The sequence below is a fragment of the Palaemon carinicauda genome, chromosome 6, assembly GCF_036898095.1.
Source record: "Palaemon carinicauda isolate YSFRI2023 chromosome 6, ASM3689809v2, whole genome shotgun sequence".
NCBI lineage: Eukaryota > Metazoa > Arthropoda > Malacostraca > Decapoda > Palaemonidae > Palaemon > Palaemon carinicauda.
Genome location: NC_090730.1, coordinates 30,426,517 through 30,446,516, shown reverse-complemented (window position 1 = coordinate 30,446,516; position 20,000 = coordinate 30,426,517). Strand labels below are relative to the sequence as shown.

The 20,000-nt window shown below is 33.2% G+C and overlaps 1 protein-coding gene across 1 annotated transcript in view; it reads left to right on the top strand.

Moving 5' to 3' along the window:
• Nucleotides 1–797, top strand: part of LOC137642934 (uncharacterized) — a 1,409-nt gene extending 612 nt beyond the window's left edge. The window contains exon 3 of the mRNA XM_068375799.1: nt 178–797. Within this exon, the coding sequence (XP_068231900.1) occupies nt 178–797 (620 nt within the window). The remainder of the gene's footprint in view (nt 1–177) is intronic.
• The last annotated feature ends 19,203 nt before the right edge of the window (nt 798–20,000 follow it).

Sequence of the window (20,000 nt, the reverse complement as noted above, 5' to 3'; positions counted from 1 at the left end):
GGAGGTTCAGCTGTTGCCGCTGCCTACTTATCAAAGAGAAAATGTTATTTTTTTGGTAATGCACTTCACAGTACAGGTAGAGTGAGTTGTCCCGCACGTACTGCCACATGCAACAAATGTGGTAAAACAGGCCATTTTGTAAAACTGCCACTTATACAAATAATCTTTCACATGCAGCTACAAACATCAGTGTAAATGGCCACTCATTGAAGGCACTTGTTGATTCTTGTAGCTCAGATAGTTTTATATGTGAGGAAGAAGTCGCACAGAGACTAAAACGGACAGTAGTCCCTGCAAGCTCAGCGGTCTCAATGGCATCAAAATCGTTCAATGCTAGTTCCCCTGGATTTGTCATAGCAGACTTGGTTCACCTTGATCAGAGATATCCCTGTATACAGCTCGGGGTCCTGAAGGATTTGTGTTGTGATGTCATTTTGGATTATGATTTCCAAAAGCAACACCAGAGCATGAGTTTTCAATATGAAGGGAAAAGACAAAGTTTGAAGATAACTGGCGCCAAACCTGTTTGTTTACTAGCGACAGCTGACATCGATGAACCGTCATTGTTTCCGAACTTACCTCAACAGTGTAAACCCATTGCAGTCAAATCCAGACGCTATAGTCAAGATGACCAGCTGTTTGTAAAAGACCAAATTTCACATTTACTATCTGAAGGTATCATCGAACCAAGTATATCCCCTTGGAGGGCACAGGTTGTAGTAGTCAAAGATCCACTTGACAGGCATAAAAAGAGACTTTGTATTGATTATTCCCAGACCATTAACCAATACACATAACTAAATGCTTACCCCCTCCCAAGGATAGGGGATATGGTACATGACCTTGCTAAATATAAGGTGTTTTCCACATTTGACTTGAAGAGTGTGTATCACCAAATCAGCATTAAAGAGAGTGAGAGGAAGTACACTGCTTTTGAAGGTGCAGGGAAATTGTTTCAATTTTGTAGGATTCCATTTGGTGTGACGAATGGTTTAGCTGCATTCCGAAGAGCTATGGACAAACTAGTTGAGGATGAGAAGCTCAAAGATACTTTTTCATACCTTGACAATATCAATGTAGGTGGAGCATCTCAGGCTGAACATGATGAAAACGTTCAAAACTTCTTGGAGGTGGTTTGGAAACGGAATCTTACCCTCAATAAAGTGAAATCGGTTATTTCTGTTCCTACAATCAGTGTTCTAGGGTATTGTGTCGGGAATAATGTTATAAAGCCTAACCTAGACAGATTACGTCCCATTCAAGAATTACCGCCTCCCACAAATATGGGCTCTCTGCGAAGAGCTCAAGGATTGTTTGCCTATTATGCCAAATGGATCCCTGGTTTTTCTGACACGATACATCCCTTAGTGAACACAAAAACTTTTCCACTGAGCGAGCCAGCACTAGCTGCTTTCAATTCTTTAAAAAAAACAACTTATGGATGTTTCACTGCGGGCTGTGGATGAGAGTCTTCCTTTTGTTGTAGAGTGTGATGCTTCGGAAGTTGCTGTCTCCGCAGTCTTGAACCAGGGTGGCCGCCCAGTAGCTTTTATGTCGAGAACGCTCCAGGGTAGCGAGTTGCATTATCCAGCAGTGGAAAAAGAGGCCACAGCTATTATTGAAGCGGTTCGCAAGTGGTGCCATTTCCTAGTGAGACGACATTTTACTCTGATTACTGATCAAAGATCAGTGATGTTCATGTTAGACAGCAGGAAGCGAACTAAAATAAAGAACAAGATACAAGAGTGGGGGCTGGAGCTGGCATCCTACAGTTATACTATACAGTATCATCTGGGGAAACAGAATATTGCACCGGACACCCTGACTCGTGCCTATTGTTGTTCTATTTCCTCAATGTCAAGTCTCACTGACATCTATGAGAAGCTTTGCTATCCTGGCGTCACTCGCCTTTTGCACTTTGTGCGATCCAAAAACCTCCCATTTTCAACAGATGACGTGAAAAGAGTAAGTGCTTCTTGTAAAATTTGTGCCCAACAAAAACCAAAATTCGTTCGTCCAGGAAAAGGAGTCTTCATAAAGGCCACCCAGCCAATGGAACGTCTTAGCATTGATTTCAAGGGGCCTCTGCCCTCTACCACGAGCAATAAGTACATTCTTACTGTTGTTGACGAGTATTCACGTTTCCCCTTTGTGTTTCCCTGTCCAAACATGCATTCGAGAACAGTGATCAAATGTCTTGAATCAATCTTTATCCTTTGTGGAATGCCTATTTTCATTCATTCAGATCAAGGTGCTTCTTTCATGTCCCAAGAACCGAAACTGTACCTTTCTCACAAGGGGGTTGCAACCAGCAGAACGACACCTTATCATCCGATGGGCAACGGCCAGGTTGAGAGATATAATGGTATTATTTTGAAATCTATTTGTTTAGTACTCGAAAGTCGTGGCTTGAAGACTCAACACTGGGAGATAGTACTTCCTGAGGTTTTGCACTCGGTTAGGTCGCTCTTATGTACAGCAACTAATGAGACACCTCATGAACGTTTTTTCAGGTTTCAGCGACGCTCTAGTCTTGGAACTACATTACCATCATGGCTTTTGACTCCTGGACCTGTACTATTTCGACGTCATGTTAGGTCTAGCAAACATAAACCATTAACTGAAGAAGTTCAACTCATGGATGCAAACTCAATGTATGCAAATGTCAAATATCCAGACGGTAGAGAATCAACTGTGTCTACCCGTGACTTAGCCCAAAGTCCTGCAGGTGCAACGTCTCCTTTACACCATGTTGAACCAGCAGGAGAGACGGAGTCCCGAGATACAACTGAAGTGCAGGATACACAAACTCATGATAACCGGGATTGTCATGAATCCAGTGAGCCCACTGAGATAAGAAGGCCCACTTGTGTGTCAAGGCGCCCGATCACTATGGATAGGATTAAACCAATACATTTGTTTTGATTAAAGTTGAATTTTCTAGGAGGGGAGAATGTGATAATATCAGTTGGTCTTAGCTGCTTCTTACTGTCAATGTTTTGGGTATTTATATTTTTTTGTTCTTCCTATGTTAATGTTTTATAGCATTATTTTCATAAATTATGTGTTTGTGTTAAAATATGCATTTATGTTGATATTCATTGTTGTCTTTCTTTGTTACAGATATGGTAGTTTGCTAATGTGTTGAATAAAGCTTGGAAATTATCACCAAGTATTACTTTCATTACATATTTTATATTGCATTTGTTGACCCAATGCCCCAATTATAACATCTTGCAGAATAGATATTTGTTTTTAAGGTCGAGGTGAGGGTGGCAGGTTCATCCTTGCCAAGATTCTTGGAAATGATGTGTCCTACCATACAAGTGGCATTTTTAGATTGCTTTCAGAAGCAGGTCTTCTGGAAAATATTTAACTTTTATGCCATTCAATTTTTATGATTTTAATCGAATACTCTTTAATTTTTTATTTTATTTCATTTTTTACTTTTGTATACATAAATTAAATGTTACCGGCGTCAATGACCTTAGATGTCAGGATGCCTGAAAACTTTAAATCATTCATTCATTCATTCTTATCTACATTCGAATTGTGAGGTCACATAAAGATTAATTAAATTGCATGTGGAGGTCATATAATTTTAGTTTTTTTCTTGTTTATTTAAAGATGACCTGATTATTTACAGGACACTCTTAATTAAGGAGTTTTGTCTATAATGCATCATTAATTTTTTATTCAGTAGATATCGCACTCCAGGTTACTACTATCTGCTACCCCCATTTAGGAATAAATTTGTCTTCAGAAAAGTTAGAGAAAGTGTTATTGTTATTGTTTTTTGTTGTTACTTACTTACTTACTTACATACTTAATTAATTACTTACTTGCTTTACTTTACTTTAGGGCTGTTTTTCTCGATCTATATAGCAGGAGAACCCTACTCTCTACCATCATAAATTTTATTGGCACATTGCAGTTTTGTATTCTACCCATGTACTTTCAGTTTTTATCCGATTCCACTTTCTTTCTTTACGCCTTTTCCTCTTTTTCTTTAAAATCTCCCCATCAAACCAAGGAGATTGGTCTTTAACAGTCACAGTCTTTCCATCAGTGGACACATTGTATCATCACTTTTACTCGCCCTATTATATATGGTCATAAAACAGTCAACACAGCGCCCAAGAAACGTTGATTATCATGATTGCAGGGCATACTGATCTTATCATTTATTTATTTTTAATTTTTTGTAACTTCTTCAATAAATACAAATGGTGGGAATTTGATTCATGTCTAAAATGTATTTTCTCACCGCTGATTATATTTGTAGAAATACTTTAAACATAATAAGTTGTACACTGGAGAGATAGTGCTCTTTTCTCCTACATTTATATCATATACAATGTTAATTCAATTCCATCACTTAAAGTTAGGTCCAACGTATGCCCAGTCAAAGTAGTTGCGCAGTCACATTATTTACCAATTGATATGATTCCAATAACTCAATAAATACTGAAGCATTAAGAATTGATGTGTCATCCATCCAAAGATTGAAGTCTCCAGAAATAACAAATTCATTTAAAAGAGTATACTGAATTATTCAAGAAAATACTAGTATCTGTTCTCGGAGGTTTGTAAGCTGTTACAATGGATATTTTTTTGTTTTTTGTGCATAAAGTGTATCTATTCAAAGCTTGTTACAATAGTTCTTTTTAACAACTTGAGATTTGAGTATCCCTTATGGATGAGGAGCCCGACCCACCCACCCCCAGATCTGCCCTTTCTCGGAATATGAAAGAAAGCATATGTGTGTGTGCGTGGGGCGGGGGTGTCATTTCAGGTCTCTTAGCCTTGTCAAAGTTATTTAACCATGTTTCATGTAATGCAAATATGTCCAAATATTCCTCAATTCTCATATATTAATCCTCGAATTTGAATAGTTTTATTACTAACAGATTGTATATTTGCATAGCCACAATTTATGACATCATTATTATCCCTGGTCAGTATTTTCTGCTAGTCTTTTCAATTTCATATCACAAGCTTTGTAATTTCTTGAGTTTACTGTGTGATCATTTACTTAAATTAGAACAGTATACACATTTTACCTGTTGCGAATTGCACTCTTTTGATGGAATGTTTTTTCTGAACATTTCCCGCCGACTTTATCGTCAGTCTTAAACTTGCAATCTTTTTCAAAATGACCTTTCCTCTGACAGTGGTAGCAGGTGGTCACATGGTGCCTATCATGTAGGTTATATGTACCCCATTGCAATATGACTTTATCACCATTATCATAAATAGCCTTCCGAACTTCAGGGTCACATTTCAACAAATAGTGGGGAGTCCCACCTGCAGCACTTTTTGTGAATACCAGACTTTTCTCTTCTATGGTTTGGCTATGGTCCAAGCAACGATTTCTTTGAATCAAGGCATTTACTATTTCATCTTCATCATTACATACATTGCATATTATTTTTGGTTTTAGTTTTCCAATTTTCCTCGTTTCGGTGTGGCAACCATAGTTTGAATCTCGTTTTCTGCTTCATCTATGACCTTCTCATCAGCAAAGTTTACAACATTTCCATTTGAAGTTGACCCCGTATTAAGAATTTGGATGTCATTTTTCCTGTCATTGATTTTACTTTATGCTTTAGTCTATTTAATTACTAGTAGATATTTTCTTTAACTGTGTCAGCATATGTAATTTTTCTCTGGTTTTGGGTCCATCATTGTTTTAAGTGTTAACTTAATTGATTCCCAATTCATCGCTAGGTTATCAACTTTCTCAGTGAGATTAGTAGTCTCGGTCGAATTTGCTGCGTCCACATTGAGTTCCGCAATATGATGTTCCAATTCAGGGATTTTCCCTTCATGTTCGTATATGTAAAGTCTTCCATTTCAATTCCTCCTCCATTTCAAATATGGTTGTCTTAGCCATAATGGCTTCATCTTCACAACATGGTCAAATACATTAAAAGTTGGTTATGTCATCATCACTGATGTTTGCCTCTATAAACATCAACTTCTTGGTGTAGCACCTGTTACAGCCACACTTATCCACCTATTTTTTCCGTCTCCCCTCGACAATCCGCACAGGAGGCAACCAGCCATGGTGTACTTTTACTTGTCACATTAGTCTCTTCATATGATTAACTAATATTTTCAAAGTTTTCACAAACGAGAAATATAAGCTGAAATACAGCTCGGGGCGAGAATTCGAAAAAGCAAACCGGTAACACGTTTTCACTCGACGATACTATTATTATTATTATTATTATTATTATTATTATTATTATTATTGTTGTTGTTGTTGTTATTATTATTATTATTATTACTATTATTATTATTATTATTATTGACACTGGGAATTTTAGAGTTAATTTTTTTCCAGTAGCACTATCTTCATAATGACTCATGGTGCTTCGTTGGCTCCCAATTTATGTAGGGTTCAGTTTTTCGCTCAGGTATTTGAACCTTCATTGAAACAATTTTAAGCCTTTTGTTTATTAGTTTGACTTATTGTGATCGATTTGATGCCTTATTTCTCTATCGGTTCTCCATTCACACTGCATCATAGTGTTTCTTTACTGATTGCATTTATTGCTGTATCTGGATTCTAATCAACTATCGACATGTTTTTCAAATAAAGCGCTTAACAATAGCAGTAGTACTTTTATTGTTATTGACTGCGTCTCCTTCAGAAGATTTTCGTTTTATGGATATTTTCTTTGGTTCTTCGTAATTCTCGTATATCGGCATATAATGCAATTTTCATCTCGGAAGTGAAAACAAATAAATAGTTCTGAGTTATACATAAGATTCCGTGATTGACAAGAGTATAACTTTAGGAATTACCTGTAAGGGAAACTTATTATCAGAATAGCTTAATTACGAATTACAAAGCAATACAAGTTTTAATCTTTTGTTGTAGAAACTATTCGATATTCATAAACCTATACCGAACGGGAAACTACATGAAAATGTCATTTTTTTTTTAATGAGATTATTGAAGGTACTTCTAATTATCATGTAAGTGAAATATGTATATTTAATCAAATATGAAAACAAGAAATAGTTTATCTTAATTCTCTTACATTTAGTACGTTAAAATCATGGTCGATACTGAGAATGATAGTGAGAAATAGTTTGTTAGTGAAGGGGAATCGTATATAAAACAGGCTATATAGAAAATACCCCGAACCATTAAAGGTAGTAAGCCTAATTAGGTGGGATTGAAGGTAAAGAAAAACGGGAATTTGAAGTCGTTTGTTGACTTTTTAACTTGGAACAGGGTAAAGCTTTCACATTAATCGACCGCTTAAAATGTCCGTGTTTGGAAGATCGTGGATGGAATAAGTGGAAAAACCTTATTTTCCAATTCTTGGGAAATACAGAATACTCGGATGAAAAAAATCTATGATTCAAATGACTTCACAAAATAGAAATAAACATAGATTGTATGATATTGTATTTTTAATCAGTTGCCCAAATTCTTTCTTATTACTTAGTTTGATTTTAAAGGTCTTAACTGACTGTTTTTGATATCCAAAAAAGATCATATCATTTCAATGTTCAAACCAGAGTGGAAAATTTTTACACATAAAATTCTTACCATGTATTATTGAGTAATATTTCAATATCATTTGTGGATATGTAGGTAGATGTGAACCCAGATTCATTAATACTAGCGTTTTTTTTTTTTTATTTCAATTATTCTAATGACTGAAATAAAAAACAAATAAGTTGATTTGTTAGGGAATAGGCCTTCAATCATTGGTTCTTTCTCACATACTCCCATCTAAACAAGATTTTCATTTCGCTATAAAGACGATTTTTCAAACTTGGAGAGCGAAGAGTGACTTTTAGTTCATGATTTATTACCAGCATCAAGAAAAACGACAAATGGGCGAGGAGGGACAGAAGAGTAAGAAGTATGGAGAAGAGCAAATAGGTATCCACCTAGCAGTCCAGAATGACACTATGGTGTGTCAAATACAGCATGTTATGGCTCGCGGAGATTTTGGAAAATATTTTTTTTTCTTTATTGAATGACATTTTCAAGGTTATTTAAAGTAATTTTTCAATGAAACGGAATATAGTCCAAGATGTGGGGTAACCTAGTTTATTATTATTTAAATTAATAAGATGGCATAAATTATTGAAAATCGCAATGGACTGTTTACATACATGCAGATATATAAAGTGTATAAACACACATATATAAACGCACTCACACACACACACATACACACACACACACACACCACACACATATATATATATATATATATGTGTGTGTGTGTATATATATATATATATATATATGTATATATGTGTGTGTGTGTATGCATATATGTATATATGTATATATATATATATATATATATGTGTGTGTATATATATATATATATATATATTGTGTATATATAAAATGTATATATATATATATATATATATAAATATATATATATATATATATATATGTGTGTGTGTGTGTGTGTGTGAGTGTATATCCACCTTCAAGGCGCTAAGTCCACAGACGATACAATTTGGCAATTCACATCCATGCTCTAGAATAACAATCGGTTACAGTACCGTTATAATAGCACAGAACACTACTACAAGTACTTCTAAATCATCGTCCTACACGTCATTATCATCACGTGGATGCTGAATATGACTGGAGAGAAAGGGTAGAAGTCCGAAAGTATAAGTATTTTGATAGTAGTTGTAGGATAAGATGCTTTAAAATATTGACCAATGAGGGGAAGCACAAAAGAAGTAAAAGTATAGGCGTAGACAAAAGTAAAGATCAAAATGTTTTGTAGGGGTTCAACTACATGGAACTAATATATGACTATAGGAGGTGAAAAGAGAATATAATGGTGAAGGAGCCAAAGAAAAACACATTAAAATGAGTGGACCAAATGACATGTCTTGAAATCCGGGAAAGATGAGAGTACGCGAAAAATACAGGTGAAATGCATAGTTTGTGTTGAAGGTTTCGCAAGGTTTTGCTGGCGAGCCTTCTATATATAGTACAGTAGGTATATGAGCAATTTCCATTGTGGATTTATTTCTCTCACGATGCTTATTCACGACTCTTGGAGGCCACATGCTGTCAAGAGAAATGGCTTAATGTTGTAAGATCCATATACACTATTCTGAACATCTATTTTCGGAATTCACAATGAATTTTATGTGGGTGGGATTAACGGTGACTGTTTCCTACGTTAGAAAAAAATAACATTTATTCTATGTTATCTAATTACTTTAAGGACGATAGATAAAGAAATGATCACGTATTGTCCATTTACATCATATCCTTAACATATTCTAATTGTTTGTGTTTTTGTTTAAATTTTTGCTGACATTATAATGCTAATCTAATTCGGCATGAAAGATGCCCGCCCATTCCACTAATGACCAAAGGGATTCCAGTTTAATAGCAAAATTAAGGAAAGAGAAACTCAACAATCATTTGTTATTCTGCAAGGCTGGTTCTAAGGTCATAATGAAGTCGTTTCTTTCATTTTAGTATGAATTCTACCATTAGGTCAATACGCTGATTCTTCTTTCTACGAATTTTTACTTCATGGATATTAAGTGTTTCCAGCCTGTTGTTATTATTGTTATTATTATTTTCTCATTTTTGACGTGACAGTACGGGAGTAAGAAGAAACCTTCTGGAAGGGAATAACCTTACAAAAACCTTCATTGTACTGTACAAGAACTCATTATTCACAGACCTGTTAATGATATTAGTTTATTATCATTGATGACATTTTAGTTAAAATACATCGTAGTAAGCCTCAATTATATAGCCATCTCTCTCACAAGTCAAGATTCCCTTCATGTAAACGAAAAAAAAATTGGGCAAGATTAATTTTGCTGGGCATCGATAATTATGTATTTTGGCCTTTTTAAATTGCTAATAGTGACTTATAACTAATATGAAGCCTACCATTGTCATTAGGAGAAGCATGTCATTGTTACTCTATCGAATAAGTTAGCCCTAATCCGCAAAGCTTCTTTGTTGATGACCTGTATTTATTGTTTCTTTTCAACAATTAGCGAAAGGTAATTAAATTTCCCATTGTTTCAGTTCCTTTTTTATATACAGCCAAGGCTGGTGATTGGTTTAATTTGATTTGATGTCAATTTCTTTTGGAACTATTTAAATGTATTTTTTTCGTTATTTACAAACCTTGGCTTCTAAATTCTCACTTTTGAGTTTATGATATTTAGAAGTTTATCATACTAGCTTGAATTGTTAATAATGTGGAGGATAAATTTTCTAATGTCCTTTTTTGTTATTAGTTTTATATATAAATATATATATATATACATATATATATATATATATATATATATATATATACTATTCAGAGCACAGGAGAGGGAGAGCCAGTGAAAAAGGGAGAGTAGTTAATGTAATGATTATTTGAAGCAAGGAAGACTTAATATAAATGAAGGTTGTTGTATTTTTGCTTGATAAGTTGACCTATTTTTTTTTCTTTTGTTTAACTGACTACAGGAGAAAAACGAATCAATTTTGAATGCTGGTTTTATCATTTATCATTCTTGCAAGTACCTTTATTTATCAGTAAGTATTATTTTATCTTCGCTTGGTGTGGATATGAATGATAAAATTGGTTATTACTATTTATTTTTTTATTATAGTGCGATAGTTATATTTAGCTAGAAGTGTTCGTAAGAGTTTTTATGTTTTATGTTCATGCTATAATTCGTCCTTAGGTAATATTTTTTCCTCATGTCAGTAGTTGATTGTTCCTATGACCTCCTGCTTCTGAATGATGACTGATTGTAGCTGACCCTACTTGTGAAAGGATTAAAGGTTTAAAGGCCACTCATAATGACAGAGGCGAGGGACAGGGACATTGTCCCATCAAGCAGGACAATTCCCTAGAGATTGACCATATATGCTTAAGATCTGCGCCCAAGCCCCCTCTCCACCCAAGCTACGACCAAGGAAGGGCAGGCAATGGTTGCTGATAACTCAGCAGATAGACCATTAGGCTTCCCCAAACCCTCCATCCTTAGCTCACAAGGATGGTAAGGTTGCAGCGACCAAATGAACTAACAAGTTTGAGCGGGACTCGAACACCAATCTGGCGTTCACCAGTCTCAGAGACGTTATGGAATCGGCCACCGCCTAGAAAATGGTATTGTGATTGATGACTAATAGGAATTTACTTATTCTTGATTTGTATGATGACGACTTTTGCTATATATGGATTTTCGGATTTTTATTATTTTTGAGGCATGCTGGTGCGGACATCGGCTCTGTTGTTTAGACTTAAACGTCTAAATGGCACTGCCAAAGTTCCGTGGCTGACGGTAACTACAGGGCCGTATCGTCATCCTCTGCAATAACATGCTTCAAAATTTTTTATTATTTTTGAAGCATGCTGATGCGGAGGTTGATGATACGGCCTTGGAGTTACCGTCAGCCACGGAACTTTGGCAGTGCCTTTTAGACGTTTAAGTCTAAGCAACAGAGCCGATGTCCATATATATATATATATATATATATTTATATATATATATATATATATATACATATATACATATATATATATATATATATATTTACATATATATATATATATATATATATATATATGCAGTATATAGTTAGTTAGTTTTAAATAGCCTTACTTTGCGAGAGTTCATTTATAAGATTACGAAAGGTTACTCTTTATAGTATCAATCAGAAATTATATTGAAAAGTATTTTTATGATTTTCATATTACCTGCGACCCATTACATTATTATGCTTACTGGACTTATTACAATTCCATGCTCACTTTATTATAATAATTTATTTTCCGATAAAGGGTTTTGTGTATTGATAATGATACCATATCATTTTTGATAAACCATTCTAGATGCCTGGTCTATATTTATTATTTTACGTTGGAGTTAATATAAGGGTGTTGGTCAGATGTTCATTTTAGTTCTCTTTAAAATCAGTAGGATTATTATGATTTAGAAAATCCCGATTCATGTACTCTTCCCCGAGGCAGAATTCCTGCAATTATAGATGAAGCCCATTTTTGAAACTTGATTTAAGATACTAATCAGACTAGGCTTTTAGAAAGGTACATGTCTAAATATGTCTAAATCATAATAATGGTTTTGCGTGAAAAAAAAAAGAATCTTTTGCCACTTAGTCTGAGAACTTTAATCTACAGATCAAGTTACTCGTCTCTCGACAAATTAATTGTTATGTTTTTAAACCAATCAAAGATATGAAATAAATTCAATTAAAATTGTGAACTATGTTTTATTGAGTAACAAAAAAAAATATTTACTCTTTCCTCCTCTAAGGTAAAGGAAACTACTTCTTAAAATCAACCATGCTCAAGATTATTACTGTTGTATACCTAGAAAATATCTCGGAGTACGTTCGTGGCAGGAATACGAATAAAGAAAGAGGATGTGTATGCATGTACATGGTATGTTTACCTTCTTAATATTGGCATGCTAATATGTTTCCTCGTTGCCTGGTCGAAAAGGATCCCGTAAAATTGTAAAGTGCACTAACAGACAAGTACGAGACACGTTTCGCCTTGGTATTATTATTATTATTATTATTATTATTATTGTTGTTGTTGTTTTTGTTATTGTTGTTGTTAATATTATTATTATTATTATTATTATTATTATTTTTATTATTTCTATATTATTATTATTATTACTGATACACCATCCAAATATTAATATTATTATTATTATTATTATTATTATTATTATTATTATTATTATTAATAATAATAATATTGCTACACCATCCAAATTATTATTATTATTATTATTATTATTATTATTATTACTATTATTAATACGATAGTGTGTGTATTGTTTGTTTTGTGTGTCACGCTTCAAAGAAAACGGAAATAATTTCATGGTATACTTTTACAAATTCACATTAGACTTTGATTACCTAATCAAAGCACAACTTATATAGTTTTCTCAATTTTGTCTTACCACCTGACTCTTTCTTTTAAATATTAGACAAAAAGTTGAGTTCTATCAATTTCCATAACTAGATTATAAATTATTTTCGGCCTTTTTCGTTTAACGACTACTCCGCCCTTATTGAAAAAGATTTCTCATAATTCTGATCACCCTTTTCTTCAAATCTTTCTAGACGTTACCCAATTTCCCGTCCGCCTATCATATTCAATGTCCATTAATAAAGCTCCACGACAGACTTTCGATAAGGTTGGGATCTACCTACCACAACCTTGCTTGACTCATGGACAACTTTATGTAGCCTTCTCAAGAGCACGGTCTATGAACAGTGTAAGAGTGAAAATTTGTCCTTAGAATAATTCTACTCATGGCCAGAGAAGAGGAGCTAGCTTCACGAGAAATATTGTATATAAAGAAGTTTTGTAAATTGTTTCATGTATTGCTCATTTTTTAAAACTAAATATACAAGTCAAATCTTATCACATTTTATTCAAACATGTATAGGTTAGGAACAAGATAATTAGTATTGAAAATATCATTTCCAGTAATTTACATGGGTTCTGCTAGTTATTATTATTATTATTATTATTATTATTATTATTATTATTATTATTATTATTATTGTTATTATTGATAGACACCAAAATTACCCAAACCTTACATGGTAACATCACGATAGCAATGTAGTTAATAGCTAATGAATGCAATAGTTCAACACTTTAAAACACCTAACGTTTTCTCTTGAATAGGATCAGATTATAATATATAAAAAAGGGAAGGAGGATATTATATTATAGAACCATTGTTTATTACCGTATTGTGTAGCAATTTTCTTAACTACATTAACTATTTTCTGTCCATGGTTAGCATATAAGATATCTCCGTATATGAATTTACTTTGGTGTTGATTTATTACTATTCATTTCGTATTATATAAATGTTAATTGGGGTTAGTTTATTCATATTCATTTCGTATTACTTCACTCTGATTTTATAATGAAGGAAAACACTATATCTGCAAAGGTCTGTAGAAACTGTTCATGAAAATTATTGATTAGATACATAGTTTACATGTACAGGATGAACCATAAGTTTCCATACATAGGAAAAACAAAAAATTTTTATCGATGAGGAGGGTAAACAACATAGGTGACAACATATTCCCTTGGAGTATTCCACTGTTCACTGGAAATTCATTTGACAGGACTCCGCTAACATTAACTTTGCAATTGCTACGCTCATGGACAGACTTAATCAAATTTACATATTTACAACGGTTTTTATTTATAATTACGAAGCAATGGTAATCATATAAAGATCGTTATGTAAATAAAACGTTTGTTTAGTATATTTTTTTCCCCATCTATGGAAACTTATGTCCCATCCTGCATTATCAGATCTTTCCTTTTTGCTTTTCATTATCTCCGCCAGCGAAATTGATAAGAGGTCATGTTTTCGCTCATGTTTGTCCAGTTGTCTGTTTGTTTGTGAACATCCTCGTGGCCACAATTTCACTAAAATAGTAGTGAAACTTTCAGGGATTACTTGGTTTATTGAGACGTGGAAGTGATTCAATTTAGAAAGTACTAGGTCCAAGGTCAAGGTCAAGCAAAAGGTCGACCGAAATTGATTCTGGAAAAGGCAAGTTGGTTCTAAAGTACTTTTATAGTTCGATTATATTTTTGCCTTTTTTTACGAGATTCTAATATAATGGTTTTTAATATGCCTAATGAAAAAACCATAGCACGGTAGTTGTATATTTAATATTTCTATACATTTTTTTTTAGTATTCTGAAAAGCTTAAGTTCCTTTTTCTACCTTTTATTATTTTATTGAAAATTGCATAGGCCTTATGCGTCGGAATCACATTTTATTACCTCGTTTATACTATCCCCATCACCACAAAGACATGTTTTTTTTTTTTAGAAATTTTATAATTTTAGCTATATTTTTAATATACGAATGAGTGCAACTGATATTTACATTTTAATATCTATAAATATCCGTAAATACTATACATTATTTATATTTTTGGATAAGAGTCTTTGATAATCACGATGTTAGGAAAATTTATGTTTTGTAATTTTTTATAGTACTGGATTGCATCCACAATTCTAGCATATGATCCTATAGCCCAAAGCCATCATACTTTTTATTCATTTATTCATTTAATAATTTAATTATTCATTTATTAGTTCATTTACTAATTCATTTATTTCCTTGAAGAATGTTTATGCCATATCATAATGTCTTCCCCGTTTATGTTTGGAAGAATTCTTTTGACCTGGTTAAACGGTAAAGAACAAAAAAAATGCAGTGCAGTTCGAGATAATAAATTTTTCACTTAATTCCGGCCTTCATAAAAATAAGATGTATATCATTAAGAGGCGCTTTTGGGTATTTATATATATATATATATATATATACATAATTTCTATATATATATATATATATATATGTATATATACATATATATATATATATATATATATTCACATACATATATACATACATATATATATATATATATATATACACACACACATATATATATATATATATATACATATATATATATATATATATATGGTATATATATATATATATATATATGTATATATATTTATATATATGTATGTATGTATGTATGAATACTCTGTCTTGTATATGCGCCTAAATAAATTAAGCGCCATTCTAGTAATCTCCTCTCTCTCTCTCTCTCTCTCTCTCTCTCTCTCTCTCGCTCGGTAATTTAAAGATTTTTTTCTCCAGATTATCTTGACATGAGAGACTCCTTTTAGGAGGCTAAACGGTAAACTCTTCAATATAATTTTTCCAAGCAGGTGTTTCGAGCGGAAGCAATTTACAGAGCAGCGCAACAAAGGTCTCCCGAAGAGGCTGAAGAATAAAAACCTGAGGATGTGTTGTTGATTGGAGTGGGGAGGGGCCGGAGCTGACGTATATTGGGGTTTTAGGGGTGTGGGGGGGGGGGGTGGAGAAGTCGGCACCCTGTTCTCAGCTGAGGTCTCTCCGGCGTGTTCGCTTCGGAATTACGATCGGTTTCTATTTTTGGATCTTGACTGATATGTGTATTGTCCTCATCGTTTCAACGTGAAATCGCAGCTTCAAATGGAGGTATTAGAGCTGGTCATCTGGCTTGAAAGGAAATAATATATAGTTGGAAAGTTCTGAAAGAGAAGTATTTTCATTGCAGAGAAGCTAAATCATGACTACAGACAACTTCTCCCTCCCCCAATTCATTCATATCTGTCTCACTTATTACCTGATCTTCTTAGCATAAGAGGTTTTAGATGAGACTGAGAGCAGTTTACGAAATACAATTTATTTAATTTTCTTTATTCCTTCCCGCTACTCAAGTTCTATTTTTCAGTTTATTATTATTATTATTATTAATATTATTATTATTATTATTATTATTATTATTATTATTATTATTATTATTATTATTATTATTATTACTTGCTAAACTACAACCCTACTTGGAAAAACAAGAAGCTATAAGCCCAAGGGATCTAACAGGAAAAATAGCCCAGTTAGTATGGAAATGAGGAAATAAATAAACTAATGAGAAATAATAAACAATTAAAATGAAATATTTTAAGAACAGTAACATCATTGAAATAAATTGTCCATATATAAACTATTATAACTTCAAAAGAAAGATGAATAAGAAAGAATAGCCTGATTGTACACTCAAGTAGAGAACTTATCCCAAGACAGTGGAAGACCATGGTACAAGGGCTATGACACTGCCCAAGACTAGAGAGCAACGGTTTGATTTTGGAGTCTCTTCTATCCTTACCAAGAGGAAATTAAACACTGAACAATTACAGTAAAATAGTTAACCCATCGAGCGAAGAATGGGGGGGGGGGGGGAAGAAACGTAATTTGCCAAATAATCCAAATGAGTTTCAAATATTGTGATTTAGATGCCTGATTTGATCTTGTTTTTTTTTTTTTTCAGTTGTAACATATTTTTGACATTCCTTGTATCGCAGATATTGGGGGGGGGGGGGGGGTAATAATATGGAAATAAACTTAAGATAGTGAAAGATTGAAATTTTATTAACATGACTAATAGGGAAGTGTATCTTTGGAACTCGACATATACGAATAATACATTGAATGTGTGATTAAAACCTAAGGTAAAGTATCGATTTAGATGTATTACTATTTTACCAGAGAGTTTTAAGTGCAAGACTTTCATCTTATAAGGGATACTTTTAGGAAACCAAACAATAAACTCATTGTAATTTTTCAATACTCAGTTTGAAACATAATTTAACAGAGAAATACAATAAATGCCATCTCGAAGAATAAAAACCCGAATTAGCGTTGCAGGGTTGATGGAGAAAGGTCGGATGAAGAAGGATCGGTGTCCACCTCTGCCGAAACCTCTTCGGCTGTTTCATTTCAAAATCACGATCGGGTTCTATTTTCAGATTTAGCTGAAGTTTATTGTGTAAGGGTAATCACCTGAAGTTTAGTCTTGCGTGAATAGAGTGAAACTCACCCTTTTGCTTCAAGAGAAACAAACTAGAAGTTAAGTTTTGAAAAGCAAAATCAATTAGATCAACCAGGCAGAGGGGTAGAAGCAATTACATCATACATATCCACGACAATCCTATAGTATTTTTTCTAATCACAATAAGCGATGTTAGTTAGGCTGAGAAATCTCTCTGATTGAAATCTTGTTCTGTATATTTTATTTATTGATATTCTCGTTTAGGATGTAAATTAGCTTCATCATTTCCATTATCGAATTTCAAAATATTATTTGCCGATCGTTTTTTTTTTCCCTAACAAATCCAAATAGGTTTGAATAATATGATTTAGACGTCTGTTTAGAACATGTTTTTTTTTTTTTTATTGGAAATCCTAATGTATATTTAACAATAATTTGGGGATACAGTATATAAAAAACACAGCGTATGATTAAAATATGGATAGTTTGAAGAACAGGGAATGTATGTATGATTTATAACTTTGATCTGATATTAAAACTTACAGTATAGTTGAATGATTATACCATTCATAAATGTGTGTTTATACACATGTACATATATATATATATATATATATATATATGTGTGTGTGTGTGTGTGTGTGTGTGTTTGCAAGTTTGAGTAAGATATTATTTATAGCAGTGGAAGATGATCTCGTGCATTACGGTATGTAAAATATCTGGAAAGATACGTGCACTTGACATTAGTTGAACCTGTATTTTCAATTTCCAAGGCGTTTTATTTCAAGCAGACTGTCAGTTACAGGTTATTCGTGTGAATTGCCTTTCATGACAGGTGGCATTTCCTTTGAAATCAATCAACTTGGTAGTATTCCCTCGTGTAAACACTTGAGAGAGAGAGAGAGAGAGAGAGAGAGAGAGAGAGAGAGAGAGAGAGAGCAATCTATTCACATCTCCAAGCTCCTATTCAAAATATATCGTAATAAGATATTATGTTAGAAGCGACAGTATATTGTTCAACACCATCTAAACAAACATGCATTACAGATCGTCATTAAATCAAAGAGGCATATTTATTTATCTATTAAGAAGAACTGTATATCATCATCATCAGTCGCAACTAGTCCACTGCAGGACAAAGGCCTCCTTCCACTCCAGTCTAATTATAGTCTTTCTATGTCAGTCTATACCCGCAAATTTTCTTAGCTCGTCAATCCATTGTCTTTTCTTGCTTCCCCTGCTTCTTTTGTAATCTCTAGGGAGCCATTCAGTTATTCTTAATTCCCAACTATTAATTATCTGTCATTCTCATATGTCATGTCCATGTCCATTTCTTTTCCTTACATTTTGTTAGACTGTCCTCTACTTTAGTTAGCTCGTAACCATGATGCTCTTTTTATGCCTCGTAGTGTTATTCCCATCAGTATTTTTTCGTAGCTATTTGAGTTGTAACTAGTTTATATTCTAAGGCTCTAGTAAGGCTCCAAGTTTCTGATGCATTAGTTAATACTGTTAGGACCACATCTGAATAAATTTTCTTTCAGAAAAAGTCATTTTACGTTTTCTAATAAAATTTATTTTACCAAAAGCTCTCAATACAAAGTTTATCTTTTTAATTCCGGTCGCATGTCCTGGTGAAACACTGTTTGTCCTAAGTTCGTATATTCATTAACAATCGCTAGACGGTCATTCATAATCCGTATTCGCTGTCTCTCTGCATATTCATTGAACATTATCTTAGTTTACTTATATTAATTTTCCATCGTACATTTTTGCTTTCTCTTTTCAAATCTTCCATCATCTTTTGCAATTTCTCTCACGATTCACTGAACAGAGCTATGCCATCTGCAAATCTGAAGTAGTTAGGGTATTTTCTTAAAATTATATATACTGTATTTCTTTCTCTTATAGTTTTAATACTTCATACTACTATCCCAGTCTCACTACTGACTGGGACTTCCCATTGTAAAACTTTCTCTACGATTAAGATTCTTCCTTTCGGTTCCATTTTTGAAAACTGGTTTGTGGCATATATATACTATCCAACATCATCCATTCATTAGTTCACATAATAGCCAGAAAATGAGCAAACGTTCTTTACTGCTTGAAACGCGTCGCTAAGGAGCTTAGGAATACTTTTAATTTAACTCAAAAATTTATGTATAAACTGATTAATTTATGCTTAGATGGTAAACAAATGGAAATTTCACCCATATCTCTTTCTCTCTCTGATTATTTTAGGCTTAACTAGTAACTATTTATCCGTGTTTCCGTCCCTGTCATAAAGAATGACAATCGGGCAATTACTGGGAGAAAAAGAAACTTATTTAAACCATTAAAAAGGTTTTCTATAAGATTAATTCTATTGAGGCAACCATTGCTTTTAATAACCCTTGTATTAAAGAGTGTCTCCTTCTAAATTATTATTATTATTATTATTATTATTATTATTATTATTATTATTATTATTATTATTATTGTTGTTGTTGTTGTTGTTGTTGTTATTTATTATCATTACTATTATTATTATTGTTGTTGTTGTTGTTGATGTGGT